This window comes from Pseudophryne corroboree, chromosome 1, assembly GCF_028390025.1.
Source record: "Pseudophryne corroboree isolate aPseCor3 chromosome 1, aPseCor3.hap2, whole genome shotgun sequence".
Lineage (NCBI taxonomy): Eukaryota > Metazoa > Chordata > Amphibia > Anura > Myobatrachidae > Pseudophryne > Pseudophryne corroboree.
This window is the reverse complement of record NC_086444.1, coordinates 1,135,551,743-1,135,573,096: the sequence shown is the minus strand read 5'-3', so window position 1 is coordinate 1,135,573,096 and position 21,354 is coordinate 1,135,551,743. Positions and strand designations below refer to the sequence as shown.

The following is a 21,354-nucleotide window of genomic DNA, read 5'->3' as shown; positions in this document are numbered from 1 at the left end:
CGATCGCATGTGTTTTTAAAAACACATGCTATATATCGCACTGCGATGTGCGATGGGCACCCGCCGGGAGCGGATGGAGGCCGATCCCACTCGGCGGTGACGTGCCCATCACGTGATTACCATGCGATCTATTGCATGATCGCATAGTAATCACTTTGGCAGTTCAGGTGCAATTTAATCGCACCTGAACCGCCGGTGCGATGCCCCGCGATGTTGCGTCGCGGGGCATCGCACAAGTGTATGGTCACCATAAGATCCAACATAACCTGAGCCAGAGTCAATGCCCAAGGTGGGTTTGAACCCTCTACAGATGTAGTGGCTTGTACCCCGTCGTCTTGCGCGCATGCACAACATACGGTGGAGCCATCAGATGCCTGAGGCAACTTTTTGTTACATTTGATGCACACAAATAACTTTTGCGAAGTTTTTTGCGCTGTACCCTTGCCCGACATTGTGGTCCAGGTCCAGGGGTAAACTGGTCACACACGCACTCAGTCACACAGGAAGAGGAGAAAGCACACTCTGAGCAACTAATGCTCTTCGGTTTGTTAATACAGAATTTAGATCCCCACTATGCCAACAATCTTCCCAGTGAACTTCAACCTCCAGTCAGTTGAAGATATCCGGGGTAGAGCAGGGAATCTTCTGTAGAAGGGTCTCCCACTGAAATATAAGCAGAGATAAACGGCGCGTTGTATGCAGGAGCTGTTACACACCAAGCTCCGCCCCCCTTCTTCCCGTCGCCATGTACCCGCTCAGCGCCATTAGAAGCGTGGCCAGGTACCAGAGGCTAAGTAAAAGCCTGCAGGATGCTCTATAGCCGCAGCTATCAGCTCCTCAGCGCGAAGCACTGTGTAGTTCTCCCCTCTCCCTATCAGCGTGCTCCTCTGCGGCTCCAAACTGCTCTCTACTGATGCGCTGACCAGGAGCCCTAAGCGTAGGAGAGTAAAGGTTAATGCCGCTATCGCAGCCCGTGCACGGGACCAGGAAGAGGGGAAGGCAGCGTTGCCGCGCTTACCGTACTGAGGATCTAGGTGCACGGCGTGCAGACTGGAGTCTGGCAGAAGCTTTTTCAGTAAGCTCTGACAGATCACTCCTGACTTCTCCCATCAGGCTGCAAGAGGAACCGGACCTCACCTTTGAGGAGGTGACAAAGGTAATTATTCTGAAAGTGCTGGAGCAGCAGCAGTATGTCACCGGCTCCCTCAGCACATTAAAGAAACTGGGGCTTCTGGGGGATAGAGGGGGAGGAGTCTGCATACTCTTCAATTAACCACTTAATTGGCATGGTCAGATCACATTCGACCGCGCCGCCCCACTGTGTCCCCAAGTTTTTGACGAGGAGATCCATTCTGCAGAAGTGCATAATAATAGGATTTTGGTACTTACCAGATAAATCATTTTCTTTGAATCCACAGGGGGCACTAGAGTACTCTTGGGATATGGACGGGGCGTTAGCAGGATAGGCAAAATTTAAATATTTAAATTAGTAACTCTCCTCCCTCCTCCATACTCCCACAGTACCTCAGTGTTTTTAACTGAGCCGAACAGGAGCGATAGAGAAGATGAACAACGGAGAATTACATATAACATTCTAACATAACGGACAACAATGAAGTTGACACATAACGTAACGGACAACTAAACAGTTGTCACAATAATCGATATAACCTGAATATTTGAACAAGTCGGTGAGAATGTGTTACCATAAGATCCACTGTACTTACCACAAGACAAGTAAAAACTGCTCTGGGTGGGCGTCCATCGCCCCCTGTGGATTCAAAGAAAAGGATTTATCTGGTAAGTACCAAAATCCTATTTTCTTTTTCATCCACTAGGGGTCACTGGAGTACTCTTGGGACGTACCAAATTTTCTCCCTTGGGCGGGAGAGCTGTTTGGCACCTGTAACACTAGACGGCCAAAACTAGATGCTGATGCCGCAAACATATCAAACTTGTAAAAGCGCACAAACCTGTGCACTGATGACCATGTAGCCACATGGCAAAGCTGCTTTGTAGAGGCCCCACTACCTGCTGCCCATGAAGTTCCCACAGAACGTGTGGAATGAGTTGAAACTGATGCAGGCGGCTGTAACCTAGCATGAAGATAAGCCTGACGTATGGTCAGCTCCCCAACCTCTGAGACTCGCGTCCGTCGTGAGAATTATCCAATTCCAGTCGCCGAACCTTTTCCCTGCGGTGAGATTTGTACTTGGAGCCACCAGAGTAGTGATACTCTAGCCCGTGGAGACAACCTCACCATCTGTAGAATCTGACCACTGTGTGAGAACATCCAGTTGAAAAGGACGCGAGTGAAATCTTCCAAACTGGAGCGCTTCGAAAGACGCCACCATCTTTCCTAATAGTCGAATGCACAAATGCACCGAGACTGTGCGTGGCTTGAGCACTAACTGTACCAGATGACGAATACTTTGTATCTTCTATTCTGGCAGATAAATTCTTTGATCCACCGTATCAAGAATCATTTCTAGAAATTTAAGTAGTTGAGACGGAATCAGGTTTGATTTCTTGAAGTTGATGATCCAACCGTGCAGAACTAGCACATTGTACATCAGTAAAGCATGCTGGAGGAGTATCGGTTGAGACAGAGCTTTGATGAGCAGATCGTCCAAGTACGGAACTATTATCACTCCCAGGGATCTGAGATGAGCTGTCATCACAGACATCACTTTGGTGAATACCAGAGGCGCTGACGAGAAGACAAACGGTAGAGCCTGAAATTGACAATGGTTTTGCTGTCCTGCCAACCGAAGCTACCTCTGGTGAGGCGACCAAATTGGAATGTGCAAGTACGCATTCTTGAGATCCAGCGCAATCATGAATTCCTGTGGCTCCAAATCTGCAACTACTGACTTAAGGGATTCCATCTTGAATCTGTAGTAAGTGATGTCCTGATTAAGCCCCTTTAGGTTCAATATCGGTCTGACTGAGCCATCCGGCTTTAGTACTACAAAAAGACTGGAATAATAACCTTGTCCTTGTTGGTGAACTGGGATCGGAAGCAAAACTGCTGAATCTAGCAGAGACTGAATTGCGATCTGCAGAACCACCTTCTTGTCTTCCGACACAGGCAGTCCGGTTTTGAAAAAACGCTTTGGTGGCAGACAATCGCATTTTGTAACATTTTAACACTAAATTGCGGATCCACCCATCTGTGGATGTCTGGAACCACGCCAAATGGAACGTCTGAAGGCGTGCACCCACAACAGAAGATCCGAGATGGGCTGGGAGCCAGTCATGCCACTGGCTTGTCGGTGGTCCTAGCTTTCTGATGACGGGTGGTGGTTTGTTGAAACCCACGTCCTCTACCACGTCTACTGTGACTGGTTGTTCCTCTAGCACGGCCTCGAAAGGACTGAGGTCTAAAGGGTTTAAACGCTGGTCCAGAGTATTTTCGTCTAGGTACTTGTGTAGGCAATGGTAGGAAAACAGACTTTCCTGGCCTCAGAAATCCAGTTGTCCAATTCAGGATGAAACAACTTCTCGCCAGCGTAAGGTAACGCTTCTATTCCTCGTTTGTCCATAGAAGCTGTACATAGATACTCAGCAGCTTCACAGATGTGATCAGCGAGAAGTATAAGGTGGTCGTCTTGTATGTCCGACCTGAACTGTGTTATCCATGTAATCACAGACTTATTTACCCAAATTCCAACCAACCCAGGTCTAAGCAGCACCCCTACTGCTGTATACATCGACTTTAGCATAGCTTCTAGTTTACGCTCTGACGGGTCTTTAAGCGTAGTAGCAGTTGGTACTGGAATGGTTAACTTTTTAGAAAGTTTTGACACCGACGAATCCACCATGGAGGATTCTCCCATTTAGATGTCATAGACTTTGGAAACAGGTAACTAGACAGAAACCGGCGAGGCATAGAAAACCGTTTATCCAGATTCTTCCATGCCTCTATTAACTGCTTATTAAGAGATTCTGAAAAAAAAAAACACACCGGAGAGCTTTGTCGTTTAGCAACTATCATCTCATCACTTGTAAGAGGTTCTCCGTCTCTGTAAAATTCAAAGACTGACGTACCGCCCTGAGGAGATTATCAATGCCCGTGCTGTTAATATCCTCACTATCTGACTGCTGGTCCAATGCACCTTCCTCATGTTCATCCTGCGCAGTGAGGTCTGGCATTGAATCGTCAGAATACAACACAGCAGAAACTGGAAATATAAGACAAATGATAACTATCTTTGTGACCCGAACTAGACTTGGACCTTTGTAAGGACCTAGACATGTCCCAAGACCCTTCCGGTATCTCTGGCGGTCTCACTCAAGCTTCAGATCTAGCTGTTTCACGCCCCTTACGAGCGGCGGCCAATTACGTTTATAACCCAGACATTACATCCGCTAGTATTGCCCATTGGGGATCAGGAGAAGAAATTTTACAGACATTGCAGTTAAGCTGCTTATGTATACGGCCAAAGTGCAGTGTACGTGGCCACACTATATGAAACCTGATCTGTCCAAAAATTCCTAGTAACACCCCTGCTCCATCCGGTGGCGGAGTGTTGTAGGACAGCTCAAAAAATATGACAAGAGAGGTATAACTTGCGCCCAGCAGCGACTTTGTACTATACTCTTAAGGACCACCACTCCTGGCAACACATGTAATACAGAAAAATAGAGTAGTCCACAAGCGCTGCTATTTGAAATTATGTCACGCCTTCACATGAGATCCCTTCGTGTTCAATATATGATTTCCTTCCCAGAATTCGCACCTCTGGACTGACCTCCTCTCAGTGGGGAAGACGCCTATAAAAGGTTTCTTTCCACACCCTCCTCCACTGTTCTATTGCCCGAGGGTGCTCTTTCCCTCAGCGGGGACGCTCACCTTAAACACACTCCCTATGTGCATAAAAAGGTTTCTTTTTCTTTATCCTTAATCGTCATACAGTGTATTCTATTGGCATCATTGGAGACCTCCCTCTCCCTCAAAATAGACGCTCACCTTATATTAAGGCCCTATATATGCCTTGAAAGGTTTCTTTCACCACTGTTTTTCTGGGCCGTCTGCCACCTGCATCCCACGTCTCTCCTCCTTGTGGTTAATTCTCATACAAAACGTCAGTAGATAAAATAATCCGTCCAAGCAGATTTATTCAAAAATGGACATAGAACTATTCAATAAAAAGGAATCTTTAAAATTACATATAACAAAACAAAAAACTTTCCCCTATTTGGCAGCCTCGGTTAGTCCTTTTATATCCCCCTTGGAAACCGATGGGGAGGGTCGATGGGGAGGGTTGATATTTCCCCATGTAAGGGACCGTAATTTGGGAATATTGCTCATCTTTTTCGGTGTTGTTTTGGGAAGATTGACCCTCCCCATCGGTTTCCAAGGGGGATATAAAAGGACTAACCGAGGCTGCCAAATAGGGGAAAGTTTTTTGTTTTGTTTGGTTATATATGTAATTTTAAAGATTCCTTTTTATTGAATAGTTCTATGTCCATTTTTGAATAAATCTGCTTGGACGGATTATTTTATCTACTGACGTTTTATGAGAATTAACCACAAGGAGGAGAGACGTGGGATGCAGGTGGCAGACGGCCCAGAAAAACAGTGGTGAAAGAAACCTTTCAAGGCATATAGGGCTTTAATATAAGGTGAGCGTCTATTTTGAGGGAGAGGGAGGTCTCCAATGATGCCAATAGAATACACTGTATGACGATTAAGGATAAAGAAAAAGAAACCTTTTTATGCACATAGGGAGTGTGTTTAAAGTGAGCGTCCCCGCTGAGGGAAAGAGCACCCTCGGGCAATAGAACAGTGGAGGAGGGTGTGGAAAGAAACCTTTATAGGCGTCTTCCCCACTGAGAGGAGGTCAGTCCAGAGGTGCGAATTCTGGGAAGGAAATCATATATTGAACACGAAGGGATCTCATGTGAAGGCGTTACATAATTTCAAATAGCAGCGCTTGTGGACTACTCTATTTTTCTGTATTACATGTTGTAGGACAGCAACTTCCTGGAAGAAGAAGCAGGATATATGGTTAAAATGTCCTCCAGCCATGTGCTTCCATGTTATATATTAAGAAAACCATCTTGTCAGGTTATATTAACAGTCATTATAATTATGTATAACCTATTTTAAAAATAGACATCCCTCTTATGTGTTACAGGCTTAATAGCCAGATATGAGGGACAATACTACTGCCAGAGCCGTGGCGCTGCGAAGTATAATGCTTCCCCCCACAGCCCCCTCGATCTCCCCTTGTGCAGCATCGCTGCTTGTAGCGCTGGCAGACCGCGGCAGCAGTGAGAGCTGTCCGCGGTCTGTTTAATGACTGAGCCGGTCGTGGACCCTGTCCACGGCAGAGCTCCCCCCTGCCCTCTCCCGCCGTGATCACCTAGCAGGAGGCGGAGAGCAGATGGAGGCGGGGAAGGGAGGCAGACGGCCAGCGGCGGCAGCTTCCACCACGATCACGCAGCAGGAGCCGGGCAGAGGGAACCGTGGAACGGAGGCAGACGCCTAGCGGCGCGGCAGCTGGCTGGGCTGAGAATCAGGCAGCGGGAGGCAGGAGCTGTGAAACGGGTGCGAGCGCCAAGGCCAGAGGGACACGGAATGGAGGCAGACGCACAGCGGCGGCAGTGTGGCTGTCCGCGGCTGGGCTGAGAAGCAGGCAGAGGCAGGAGCTGGGAAGCGGCTGCGGGCGCCAAGGGCAGACACACATAACATGAAAATGCACACAGCCGGGTGGCAGAATAATGATGACCGCCCAGATCCCCCCGCAAGTCAAGAGCTGCCTGTTACCTTATTCCCGTGGAGCCAATGACGGGGCTTCTGTAGCAAGCTCCGTCCAGCTCCTTGTCTCAGGCTGCAATCAGGCCAAGAGCGTGTGGTCTATGGCGGTGCTCCTCTCTGAGCGCCGACAAGCCAAGAGCTGCATGCAGCCGTACCAACAATCCCGGACCCAAGCTTCTTTCTAAGCTGGGAAGGGATTGTGTTGTAAAATAAAAATGAAAAAGAAAGGTAAAAATTAGAAAAATGTGTGGAGTAACTCCACGTGTGCTTCTATCCTGGTGAGGCACAGAAAAACACTGAGGTACTATGGGAGGAGGGAGGAGAGTTACTAATTTAAATATTTAAATTGTGCCTATCCTGCTAACGCCCCGTCCGTATCCCAAGAGTACTCCAGTGACCCCTTGTGGATGAAAAATAAATAGTAATCAAATATTTAAAAAAAAAAAAAAAAAACATTTTAAACTTTATAAAAAATATATATATATATATATTTTTTATAGTTTTATGAACGGTTTTGAAGGAAAAATCATCAGTTAAGTGGTAAATTTAAAGTGCCAGCTCCTGATAGCCAACCCGTCTATCCCCAGTGTACTCAGCCTCCAGTATCCCCTAGTGGATGCTAGAGAAAAAAACAAACAAACAAACAAACACCCACATATTTAATGAGAATTAAAAAAAAATAATAATAATAATAATAATAATAAATTTTATTTATATAGCGCTCTCTCTCCATCAGGACTCAAGGCGCTTCATAAGACACAAGGTTTGGCAATTCTCAGTTATCTTTCACTACAGTTGGTTGCTCAGACAGGATATTTCACCAGAGAAAAATCCACATCTGTAAAAGTGCAAACAAATGATGACTGTGAAAAGGAGAACTGTTAGCACAACCCCCACCTGTGGATGTCGGGCCCTCATACCACCCTCATGGAGTCTGTTTCTGATCGTTTGAGTAGACACATGCACATTTGTGGCTTGCTGGAGGTCATTTTGCAGGGCTCTGGCAGTGCTCCTCCTGTTCCTCCTTGCACAAAGGCAGAGGTAGCGGTCCTGCTGCTGGGTTGTTGCCCTCCTACAGCCTCCTCCATGTCTCCTGATGTACTGGCCTGTCTCCTGGTAGCGCCTCCATGCTCTGGATACTACGCTGACAGACACAGCAAACCTTCATGCCACAGCTCGCATTGATGTGCCATCCTGGATGAGCTGCACTACCTGAGCCACTTGTGTGGGTTGTAGACTCCGTCTCATGCTACCACTAGAGTGAAAGCACCGCCAGCTTTCAAAAGTGACCAAAACATCAGCCAGAAAGCATAGGAGCTGAGAAGTGATCTGTGGTCACCACTTGCAGAACAACTCCTTTATTGGGGGTGTCTTGCTAATTGCCTATAATTTCCACCTGTTGTCTATTTCATTTGCACAACAGCATGTGAAATTGATTGTCAATCAGTGTTGCTTCCTAAGTGGACAGTTTGATTTCACAGAAGTGTGATTGACTTGGAGTTACATTGTGTTGTTTAAGTGTTCCCTTTATTTTTTTGAGCAGTGTATATATATATATATATATATATATATATATATATATACATATACACACACACATACACACACAAAATATATATATATACTTTGTTTACAGGTACTTTTTTACAGGTACTTTGTGTACATGTACTTTTTTACAGATATGTTTCATGTTTTTCATTCTCAGAGTTTTCCACCTCCTAAATTCCTTCCTTTTTTGAGTGACAGTTGGTATTTTGTTTAACCAGCCGTCTGCCTCTTAAATCACCCATTTAATGAATTTTATGTAATTATCACCACCAGGCCAAGGGTAATAGCCACATCACCAGTCGACCCTTGGGTTGGCCCACCTCTCAGATGTAATAAGCTTAAAAAGTCTAAAAAGGCCAAAAAGAAAGAGATATATATATAATAAAATCCTGTTTTAAAAAATAAATTTCTAAATAACAATATAAAAAAGATCTATCGATGTTTTGCTCAACATCGATACAATAGGTCTTTATATAGACATATGATTTAAGCCACATTGAGATAATAAATAAGATTTTAGGAATCCTAGAAGGTTCAATGCTAATTGGTCCCAGGGTGCTAGCACACATAGGATATTTTTTTAAATTGTTTTTATATGACATACTGTTTGATTCACTGTAATCAGGTTTATATGCTCACTCTAGCTCAGTTGAGCGTGTTTTGTATTTGTGAGCAGTTGTATCACATGAGATTGTCACATTCATGTTTTGTTATTGTTTGTAGGGCTCCCAGCGCGTTGCCACGGGGACCGGCTGACGTGATCGCGTCACTTCCGGCCGGGCCGTGCTGCCGAAACCGGAAGTGCCGGACATGAGACGCCGGACTCTCCGTGGTCCACGCAGCTGAGAGTCATGACTATGGGGGTAAGTGGGATTTATGGCTCTATTTAAACACTGTTTATGCACTGTGTTGTTGTCTGAGGAAGGGGACACGTCCCCGAAACGTCACCTGTTTGTTTCAATAAAGACTCCACGTGCGTGGAGGTCGTTTTTCACCATTTACAAGACTGAGAGTGCCACCTGTTCTTTCCTATTGCATGTGGGTGGACCAGCATGTCCACAAGGAAGGGCACCTCAGCAAGTTATCAGGAGGAGTGCCGGAGCAAAAATTTTGTATATATATATATATATATATATACATACATACACACACATACATACACACAAAAAAAAATAAAAAAAAAAATATATATATATATATATATATATATAAAAATATATATAACTCTCTCTGTTAGGCTTAGGTGAATGTTGTTGGTACAATTTAACCCTCCCTCCCTTGTATCATGTAGGGCCTGGAAGGGAATTACATGTGATTAATAGTAAAAACACCACTGACTAACCTACCACTTTGCAACATACAGCATTTCTGGACTGGCAGTCCTAGAACTCACGATACTTACTTGTGTTACAATAGAATGTAAGCTCTTCAGAACAAAATTCCTCCTTTACTTTCTTAACAAACATTGAGATTGCCTCTGGTGTGTAACACCTGAATTACTGTGTATTCAGTTAGTAGCAGCAGTTATACATTTTGTTTAATATTTTTATTAATATATTAGTATTTCCGACGGAAAGGATCCGACATCTCAGTTTTTAATGAGCGTCCAAATCCGACAGGATTTGGCCATTCCAGACAAAGCCAATCTGACTTTTAATAAAGTCGGATTGACATTGTCGGAAATGGGGCTAAAACCTGTCGGATTTGGCCACGCTTTCAACAAAAAACGTGGATCCGCGGCTATTCTGCCGATCCACGTGTTTTCCGACAAGTCGGCAGGGGGATGGAATAGGTTGGGACAGTTTCCGACCTAAAAAAGTTGGAAACTGCCGCCTTTCCGACAAGATGGCAGTTCCGACTACAATTGAATACCCCCCTAAAAGGTTAAAATAAGATTTTAAACCTACCGGTAAATCTATTTCTCCTAGTCCGTAGAGGATGCTGGGGACTCCGTAAGGACCATGGGGTATAGACGGGCTCCGCAGGAGATAGGGCACCTAAAAAGAACTTTGACTATGGGTGTGCACTGGCTCCTCCCTCTATGCCCCTCCTCCAGACCTCAGTTAGAGAACTGTGCCCAGAGGAGATGGACAATACAAGGCAGGATTTAGCAATCCAAGGGCAAGATTCATACCAGCCCACACCAATCATACCATGTAACCTGGAACATACATAACCAGTTAACAGTATGAACAAACGACAGTAACGGTCCAAGACCGATGTCAACTGTAACTTAACCCTTATGTAAGCAACAACTATATACAAGTCTTGCAGAGTTTCCGCACTGGGACGGGCGCCCAGCATCCTCTACGGACTAGGAGAAATAGATTTACCGGTAGGTTTAAAATCTTATTTTCTCTTACGTCCTAGAGGATGCTGGGGACTCCGTAAGGACCATGGGGTTTATACCAAAGCATCCAATCGGGCGGGAGAGTGCGTATGACTCTGCAGCACCGACTGAGCAAACGCTAGGTCCTCATCAGCCAGGGTATCAAACTTGTAGAATTTAGCAAAAGTGTTTGACCCCGACCAAGTCGCCGCTCGGCAAAGTTGTAAAGCCGAGACGCCTCGGGCAGCCGCCCAAGAAGAGCCCACCTTCCTAGTGGAATGGGCCTTAACCGCCGCATACAGGATAAACAGAGCCTCTGTTTTCCTAATTCTAGCCGTCCTGGCTACATAAATTTTTAAGGCCCTGACTACGTCCAGGGATCTGGAATCCTCCAGGTCACTTGTAGCCACAGGCACCACAATAGGTTGATTCATATGGAACGAAGAAACCACTTTAGGCAAAAATTGCGGACGTGTCCTCAATTCAGCTCGATCCACATGAAAAATCAAGTAGGGGCTCTTGTGTGACAAAGCCGCCAATTCTGATACTCGCCTTGCTGATGCTAAGGCCAACAACATGACCACCTTCCAGGTAAGAAATTTCAACTCAACCTTGTTAAGCGGTTCAAACCAGTGTGATTTTAGGAACTGCAACACCACATTCAGGTCCCATGGTGCCACTGGAGGCACAAAAGGGGGCTGGATGTGCAGCACTCCCTTTACAAACGTCTGGACTTCTGGAAGAGAAGCCAATTCCTTCTGAAAGAAAATCGAGAGGGCCGAAATCTGTACATTAACAGAGCCTAATTTCAGGCCCATAGCCACTCCTGTCTGTAGGAAGTGGAGAAGACGACCCAGATGAAAATCTTCCGTAGGTGCATTCTTGGTCTCACACCAAGACACATTCTTTCGCCAGATACGGTGATAATGTTTTACCGTCACCTCCTTCCTAGCCTTTATTAAAGTAGGGATGACCTCTTCCGGAATCCCCTTTTTCGCTAGGATTCAGCGTTCAACCGCCATGCCGTCAAACGTAACCGCGGTAAGTCTTGAAATACACAGGGCCCCTGCTGCAATAGGTCTTCCCTCAGAGGAAGAGGCCAGGGATCTCCTGTGAGCATCTCTTGTAGATCCGAGTACCAGGCCCTTCGAGGCCAGTCTGGGACAACGAGTATCGTTCGTACTCTTCTTCGTTTTATGATCCTCAACACTTTTGTGATGAGAGGAAGAGGAGGAAACACGTAGACCGATTTGTACACCCACGGTGTTACCAGAGCGTCCACTGCTATTGCCTGAGGGTCCCGAGACCTGGCGCAGTACCTCTGAAGTTTTTTATTGAGGCGTGACGCCATCATGTCTATTTGAGAAGTTCCCCAAAGACGTGTTACGTCTGCAAAGACTTCTTGATGAAGTCCCCACTCTCCTGGATGGAGATCGTGTCTGCTGAGGAAGTCTGCTTCCCAGTTGTCCACTCCCGGAATGAAGACAGCTGACAGAGCGCTTACATGATGTTCCGCCCAGCGAAGGATCCTTGTGGCTTCCGCCATCGCGACTCTGCTTTTTGTCCCGCCTTGGCGGTTCACATGAGCCACTGCTGTGACATTGTCTGATTGAATCAGAACCGGTAGGGTTTAGAAGAAAACTCTCCGCTTGTCGAAGGCCGTTGTAAATGGCCCTGAGTTCCAACACATTGATGTGTAGACAGGACTCCTGGTCTGACCAAAGACCCTGAAAATGTTTTCCCTGTGTGACCGCTCCCCATCCTCGGAGGCTCGCGTCCGTGGTAACCAGGATAAAATCCTGAATTCCGAACCTGCGACCCTCCAGGAGGTGAGCACTTTGCAACCACCACAGGAGGGACACTCTGGTCCCTGGGGACAGAGTTATTTTCCGATGTAAGTGCAGATGGGACCCGGACCACTTGTCCAGAAGGTCCCATTGAAAAGTCCTTGCATGGAACCTGCCGAAGGGAATGGCCTCGTAGCCCGCCACCATTTTCCCCAGAACTCGAGTGCATTGGTGAACTGACACCCTTTTCGGTTTTAGCAGGTTTCTGACCATGTTCTGTATGTCTTGGGCTTTCTCTATTGGGAGGAAGACCTTCATTTGTTCCGTATCCAGTATCATACCTAGGAACGGTAGTCGAGTTGTCGGAATCAACTGTGACTTCGGTAGATTTAGAATCCAACCGTGTTGCTGGAGCACTCTCAACGAGAGCGCCACACTGTTCAGCAATTTCTCCCTTGATCTCGCTTTTATCAAGAGATCGTCCAAGTATGGGATAATTGTGACTCCATGATTGCGCAGGACCACCATCATTTCCGCCATTATCTTGGTGAAAATCCTCGGGGCCGTGGAGAGTCCAAACGGCAACGTCTGAAATTGGTAATGACAATCCTGTACAGCGAATCTCAGGTATTCCTGATGGGGGGCATATATGGGGACATGAAGGTACGCATCCTTTATGTCCAGAGACACCATAAACTCCCCCTCCTCCATGTTGGCTATTATCGCTCTGAGAGATTCCATTTTGAATTGAATCTTCTTATGTACAGGTTTAGGGATTTCAGATTCAAAATAGGTCTGACCGAACCGTCCGGTTTCGGGACCACAAATAGGGTTGAATAGTAACCTCTTCCCTGCTGGTGCAGGGGAACCTTGATTATCACTTGCTGTATACAAAGCGTTTGAATTGCAGCTAACACTACATCCCTTTCCGATGTGGAAGCTGGTAGGGCCGATTTGAAAAATCGGCGCGGGGGCACCTCCTCGAATTCCAATTTGTAACCCTGGGAAACTATTTCCAACACCCAGGGATTCAGGTCCGAACTGACCCAGGCCTGACTGAAAAGTCGAAGACGTGCCCCCACCGGTGCGGACTCCCTCAGGGGAGCCCCAGCGTCATGCTGTGGTTTTTGGAGCAGCCGGAAAGGACTTTGGTTCCTGGGCACCTGCCGAAGCAGGTGCTCTCTTGCCTCTGCCCTTACCTCTGGCGAGGAAAGAGGATCCCCGACCTCTTTTGGACTTGTGCGACCGAAAGGACTGTATCTGATAGGGTGTTACTTTCTTTTGCTGTTGGGGTATATAAGGTAAAAAATGTGATTTACCTGCTGTGGCTGTGGAAACCAGGTCCGTCAGCCCATCCCCAACCAATACATCACCCTTGTAGGGTAGTACTTCCATATGTTTCTTGGAATCCGCATCACCCGTCCATTGGCGAGTCCATAAGGATCTTCTCGCTGAGACAGACATGGCATTGGCCCTAGAAGCTAGCAATCCAATGTCCCTTTGAGCATCCCTCATAAATAAGACTGCGTCTTTAATATGGGCTAGAGTTAGGAATATAGTATTCTTATCCATATTATCAAATTGATCTGTCAGCTCATCTGTCCAAGCTGCAATTGCGCTACACACCCATGCCGACGCAATTGTCGGTCTTAGCACAGCACCCGTATGAGAATAAATACACTTTAAGGTAGTTTCTTGCCTGCGATCTGCAGGGTCCTTAAGGGCTGCTGTGTCAGGAGACGGTAGCGCCACTTTCTTGGACAAGCGCGTCAGGGCTTTGTCCACAGTGGGGGGTGCTTCCCAAATCTCCCTGTCCTGCTTAGGGAAAGGGTATGCCATATAAATTCTTTTGGGGATCTGCGGTCTCTTATCCGGAGTCTCCCAAGCTTTTCCAAAGAATTCATTTAATTCATGAGATATGGGAAAGTTAATAATCGGTTTCTTTTCCTTAAACATGTGTACCCTTGTGTCGGGGACAGAGGGTTCATCCACAATATGCAACACATCCCTTATTGCCACAATCATACACTGAATGGTTTTAGTCACCCTAGAGTGCAATTTTACTTCGTCATAGTCGACACTGGAATCAGAATCCGTGTCGGTAGTAGTGTCTTGTATTAAGGGACGCTTTTGAGACCCCGACGGGCCCTGTGAGTCGGTCCAATCTGAGGATTGACCCCCTGATGTCCCCCCTAAATCAGCCTTATCAAGCTTTTTATGTAAAGATGCCACACTTGCATTCAACATATGCCACATGTCCATCCAATCTGGAGTCGGCACAACCGACGGGGACACACCACTCATTTGCTCCACCTCCTCCTTGGAAAAGCCTTCCGCTTCAGACATGTCGACACCACGTACCGACACCCTCCACACACAGGGATTAACCTATAAGGGGACAAAACCCCAACCAGGCCCTTAGGAGAGACAGAGAGAGAGTATGCCAGCACACACTCAGCGCTTAACACTGGAAAAATATAACCAGATAGCGCTTATATATATATATATATATATATATATATATATATATATATATATAATGACCAGATTCCCACTCACTGCGCTCAAAATGCCCCCCTCCTCTTCTTTCCAGCCTGAATGTTCAGCAGGGGAGAGACCAGGGAGCCAGCGTTTTCCTCATGCAGCTTCTGTGGAGAAAATGGCGCTGGTTAGTGCTGGGGATCAAGCTCCGCCCACCCGACGGCGGGCTTCGGTCCCGGTGATTTTCTTATAGGAAATGGCAGGGGATCGTAGAATTACTGCCCAGCAGCCTAATCTACCTTGTCAGTGCCCAAATGTGAGGTTTATTGCTACCCAGGGCGCCCCCCCCTGCGCCCTTCAGTGCTGCTCTGTGTGTGTGAATGGGAGCAATGGCGCGCAGCTTACCGCTGCGTGCCTTACCTCATGAAGATCTGATGTCTTCTGCCGCCTATGATGTCTTCTGCCTTCTCATACTCACCCGGCTTCTATCTTCGGCATCTGTGAGGAGGACGGCGGCGCGGCTCCGGGACGAACCCCAGGTGAGACCTGTGTTCCGACTCCCTCTGGAGCTAACGGTGTCCAGTAGCCTTAGAAACACAGCCCAACTTGACAAGCCAGCTCTGCTTCTCTCTCCTCGGTCCCACGATGCAGGGAGCCTGTTGCTGAAAATAAAAAAACTAACAAAATTCTTTCTCCACAGAAAACTCTGGAGCGCTCTCTGCAGTGCACCCATTCTCCTCTGGGCACAAGATCTAACTGAGGTCTGGAGGAGGGGCATAGAGGGAGGAGCCAGTGCACACCCATAGTCAAAGTTCTTTTTAGGTGCCCTATCTCCTGCGGAGCCCGTCTATACCCCATGGTCCTTACGGAGTCCCCAGCATCCTCTAGGACGTAAGAGAAAATCGAGATATGCCAGGACACATCACTCTCCACTCACGTCCCATCCTGCCCTTTACTCTTTCAGCACCTGCCCCCCTCCCCCTTCCTCCTGTTGTTCTGACCCCGCGTGGTTGAGTCCCGCACCCAGCATTCAACACTCCAAACACTTGAGAAAATGCTAATAACAAACGCAGGTTGCGTCTGACATGCATTTACACTCGCATTTATACTCACATTAGGTAATAGCTGGTATTGCACAGCCAGTGAGCACCTGACCTTACTCCCAGAGGGCCTGTGGGATTTCCTGATCAGCAGACCCCACTACCATCAGCATTTGCACCAGCCCTACCCTTAGTGCAGGAGATCTGGCTGCCACAGGTTAAAGCAGCGATGGCTGTGTATTGCTGGCTTGAAATCTGCCCATTGCTAAAACCCACAGACTGTCCTCTCTCCACCTACAGATGTTATATACACCTATGGATGTATATAACACACATACATCTTACCCAAGACTAGGGATGTCTTCTTCCACCACCAAGTCGGAGAGAATGAAGTGATGTTTTGCTATCAAGAACCGATTTATCACAGATTCCCTAATCTGGAAACAACATAAGGAGAAGTAATATTATCAGACTAGATCAAATAGTGCTCTGTAACTAATGTGGTAGTTTTACAAAAATCCACCTCCAAACATTTCTGAAATGTTTTTGCTTTATTTTTAAAGGTGAGCATATGATCATTATTCTCTGTGGTGGCATCACAGGAACCAGGCATGTTAGTCTGTGCTAAATGAACCATGCACTGGATGACACTCCGGACTTGCACTGTTCTCCTGGGGCCAGGTGTGGTTGGAATCATCTATGTTATAGACCACACAGTAATGAGAGGACGCAGCAGTCTTGTTCCTAATGCACACTGCCTGTGTTTGCAGGATACTTTGAGAGGGAGCTCTTGGCTATAATATTACCAGCAGCCTGATAATGACAGTGTTGTTAGTTTGTCATTTCTAAGATGAATGCTTCACAATCTCTTACTTAAACCAACACAGGTGAAGCCAGTCATCTTGTAATTTTTCACTGACTGGAGAATAAATGATGCAATCATGACCAGCTTCTCTCAGTCACTGATGTGTATGGCCATCACTGGCGCAATCTCTGTGGTGCGCTCAGCCATGTTGTGGCCTGAACTAATATTTATCAGAACGCAGCCAATCAATTCATCAGGAACTAGTGACATCACTGAGACATGATTCTTCCACTGTATACATGGTGTAAATAAAGGTTACCTCACAAAATCCCTGTGTGTTGTGCTTTCACAAGAGGGGCAAAATGTATGCACAAAGACAGAGATTTAAGACAACAAAATATATTACTAACCATTTTATTTTTACTAAAGGGTCTTACCTCAAGCAGGGAGGTTCATATAATGAGGCACACTCAGACACCTGATATAGACAACAGGTTTTGGAGTACAATATTTCTCTTTCATCCACTAGGGAACACTGGAGCATCCTTAGACATTAGGGGTGTGAAGCGTGCAACCGCAGGTGTGGCACAATCCAAAATTAGCATTGTCTGCACAGCCGGCTCCTCCCCCTTCACATCCCTCCTCCCTCAGTTTGGAAAATTGTGCCAAGGAGGTACAAGCACAGAAGGGAGCTCCTGCTCCTTGAAGATTTATTTATTTAGTCATTGATGACTGGCCCAATCCCTCCTAACTAAAGCCCGATCCCACCTAAATGAAAGGGGGTGCAGGCTTTACCAGCGGAAAAAGCTGCGTCCCCCTAATAAAAGGGGGACAAAGTTCAGGTTAAAGAATAGTGCTGCGTCCACTAATGAAATGGGGGACAAAGCCAGGATGATTTTGAGAGACAAGATCCCTTGCATCTCTCTACAGGAGATCAGCATCTGTAAGTACTGGTCGTATATGAGATCCCTTAGCCTACAGATCCCTCAGCCTAAAAAACCTCCTTAAGTGATAGTAAAAGTGTCCTGACAGTGAACACTGGCCTCCCCTGTTAAACTGTGGGAGATCAGAAGCGCCGCACATAGCTCCCGTTTAACTAGCAGACGCGCTGCCCGGAGCCATTTCAGAACAGAGGGCGGGCCAGCCGGAGCGCACAGCTCATTTACAGATAGAGCTGCGCTCCGGAGGACGGCGGGGAAAAGCACCGCTACGCGTAGACGGGGGCAGAGAGTGTCAGGCGCTTCTCGGTTACACGCGCTGCGGGGGGCGGATCCACTGCACGCAGCGCCCCACAGACAGCCGGATCCGAGTTTGCTAAAATGGAGAAGGCTGGCAGCAGAGCAGCAATAAAGGGTTTATTTAATAGCGGCCCGCTAATATCTATTAGGTACTGGCAGGGCCGGACTGGGACTAAAAATAGGCCCTGGCATTTTCGAAGCACACAGGCCCACCTCTGTGACTCCTCCCCTTACTATTCCTGACTCTTCCCACTTATTAGTCTATGCTCTTACAAATATAATTAATATTCTAACAACATACAAGCGTACATCATTCTCTATTAAAATACACACAACCAGTGATTGAAGAGGAAATTTTGAAGTGGGGGTATGGAAATGTGAAGTTTGTAATTCTGCGCGCGCCAAAGGCGCGCATGCTCCGGAAAAGGGGCGTGGCCATTCAAAAGGGGCGTGGCCTTCAGTGTAGTTTACCACACCATTCACCCCTTATACGCATTATGCACCACAATAGTAGGACCGCTTATACTATCTAGTACTGGTGCCTCTTTCACATTATACCACACAGTATGAGCCAAAATTCACATTATAGCACCCGGTATGAGCCGAAATTTACATTATATGCCCCCAATAGTGCAGTGCCAGATCCACAATTGCCCCCACAGTGCCAGGTATACAAATGCCCCACAGTGCCAGGTATACAAATGCCCCAAAGTGCCAGGTATACAAATGCCCCCACAGTGCCAGGTATACAAATGCCCCCACAGTGCCAGATCCACAAATGCCCCCACAGTGCCAGATCCACAATTGCCCCCACAGTGCCAGGTATACAAATGCCCCACAGTGCCAGCCAATTGCCCCCACAGTGCCAGCCAGGTATACAATTGCCCCCACAGCAGCCAGTGCTGCAGCTGCTTACCGCTGCTGCTGCTCCTCCTCCGGGCTCCGGCTGTGAGGGACGGGTGAGTCAGGAGAGGTAGCGCCCGCCAGCGCGGCTGTGTCTGGCGTGGCGGCGTACAGCGGACTTCGTTCAAACCAGCCGCCGGTTCCTGAGCCAATCAGAGCTCGCGGACCGGCGGCTTCTGATTGGCTGCCGGTCCGCGAGCTCTGATTGGCTCGCGAACCGGCGGCTGGTTTGAAGTCCGCTATACGCCGCCGCGCCAGACACAGCCGCTGGCGGGCGCTCTCCTCTCCTGACAGCTGAGACATGCTGCCGCCGGACTGAGCGGCAGCGTGTCTCAGTCAGCGCTGGACCGGCCCACGTGGCCATCGGCCCTTCTGGCATTTGCCAGAAGTGCCAGATGGCCAGTCCGGCCCTGGGTACTGGGTACACATAATGGATGTTACCTCATAATTTGAATGTCGGCCATTTTAGAAATACAGTTTTGGCGCAAAGTTAGTTATAGGGGGGGGGGGTTACTCCCTCCCTAAGGAAGTCAGCCAATTAGCTCAGGGGGTGGGGCCCCTACATTAATTCAGGCTCCCTCTGCTGTTGAACATTATATAGGGAGATGCTAAAAGGGATCTCCTGTATTTTCATCATTCAATTTTATATTTATATTTTCAAAGGACTTCCATGACAAGGATCCTGAAGAAAATATGAGGAAGCGGTTGAACGTCAACCCCAACATAACAACTGAATTACAGTTGGGTGTGCGAGTGGGGCAAGACGGCTGGTGTTTTAATTTATTTAATTCTTGATTATAACTTTACTTTTTGTCCTGATCTATCTATATATATATATATATATATATATACATACATATACACACACACACACAGAGGTGGTGATCCGGCACAGCCACTTAGCATGAATACAACCTGGGTGCCCTCACAGGGAACGGACAAATAGCAAGCTGGTGGTGCGGCACTCCAAGGAATTTGAAACTGACACTGTCTTGATTACAATGTTTCAATGCCTTTTAATCACAACGGCATTTTCATAAGGTAAATTTTACCTGATGAAAATGCTGTTGTGATTAAAAGGCATTGAAACGTTGTAATCAAGACAGTGTCAGTTTCAAATTCCTTGGAGTGCCGCACCACCAGCTTGCTATATGTATATGTATATATATATGTATGTGTATATGTATATATATATGTATGTGTATATGTATATATATATGTATGTGTATATATATATATATATATATATATATATATATATATATATGGTAATTCCAGCTGAATCCGAAACCTAAAGGTGTAATGGAACGGTCGCTTCCGTCATTTCTCGCAGTCTTTCTCTTCCTAGTTTAAAGGGGGAAAGCGCTGCGTAATTACCTAGTAAGGGGTTTAAACAGCATGTCTAAAGCACCAACCAAGCCTCCAAGGCCTGTTCTGTCTGTACGAAAAGTAACAGGAAAGGCACGCGGGTTGGCAGCTACGGGGTGGGCGACTCCTGCTAAGACAAGGACGCTCCACCTGGGAGCAATGCTATGGCTAAGATCACAACCTTACAAATAGAATCTCCAAGGAGATGGCGAAATCACGCAAGCAGCAATCGGAATAGGCTGCGGGATTCTCAAAGACGATGGAGGATTTTCTCATCAGGTTAACGCCGCCCGCACAAGCAGAAACAAATGTGCGCAGGGCAGTTAAAAGATCTCTTCCTATTAAGGGAGTTAATTGAATCTAACCTAGACACCGATTTCCCAGAGAAGACACGGCAATCCCGGGTCTTGATTCTTTAATTGAAGCAGTGACGGAGATCCTAAACTTTAAAGTAGAAAAAGTAAAGGAGCAAGTAGAATTCGAATTGTTCGAATCCCAAAAGCCGCACTCTGCAGTTTCCCCATTCCTACATCCCTCAAATCTCAAATGGAGGAGGCTCGGAAACAACCTGACATTTCAATTTCCGAAAAGGGTTTCAAGTAACTTATCCCCTACCTAAGGGTGTAATGGATAAGTGGGAGACTCCACCTGTAGTGGATTCATTCCTAGGACGGGTGTCGGAGAGGACAATTTTACCAATTCCTAATGTAACGACTTTAAATCTGAGGCATCCTTTAAAGTCAATTTTCGTAGCAGCAGGTGCAGCACAGAGACCTGCGATCGTCTGTGCTTCGATCAACAAGGCCATGGGAACATGGTCTGGGCGTATTGTACAGGCTATTGAGAGGATAGCGTGGAAGAGATTACCCAACTGGCAGAACACATTCGAGAATTTGCTTCATTCTTATGTCAAACCTCAAAGGATCATAGCAAAATAACTTCGCGCATCTCCGCATCGGCCATATCGGCTAGACGGATTTTATGGCTCAGAGAATGGCACGGAGACTCTGACACCAAGCAGGCGGTAGAATCCAGCCCCTTTGGGGGTGAGATGCTTTTTGGTTCAGAGTTGGACAAGTGGATTTTGCA

General features: G+C 46.8%; 1 protein-coding gene across 3 annotated transcripts in view; it reads right to left on the bottom strand.

Annotated features, from left to right (window-relative positions):
- The window catches only part of CC2D2A (coiled-coil and C2 domain containing 2A), a 205,272-nt gene that overhangs the window by 79,124 nt on the left and 104,794 nt on the right, over positions 1-21,354 (bottom strand). For all 3 annotated transcript variants that reach the window (XM_063923787.1, XM_063923779.1, XM_063923772.1), the window contains exon 22: positions 16,297-16,388. In XM_063923787.1, coding sequence (XP_063779857.1) covers positions 16,297-16,388 — 92 coding nt within the window. The remainder of the gene's footprint in view (positions 1-16,296; positions 16,389-21,354) is intronic.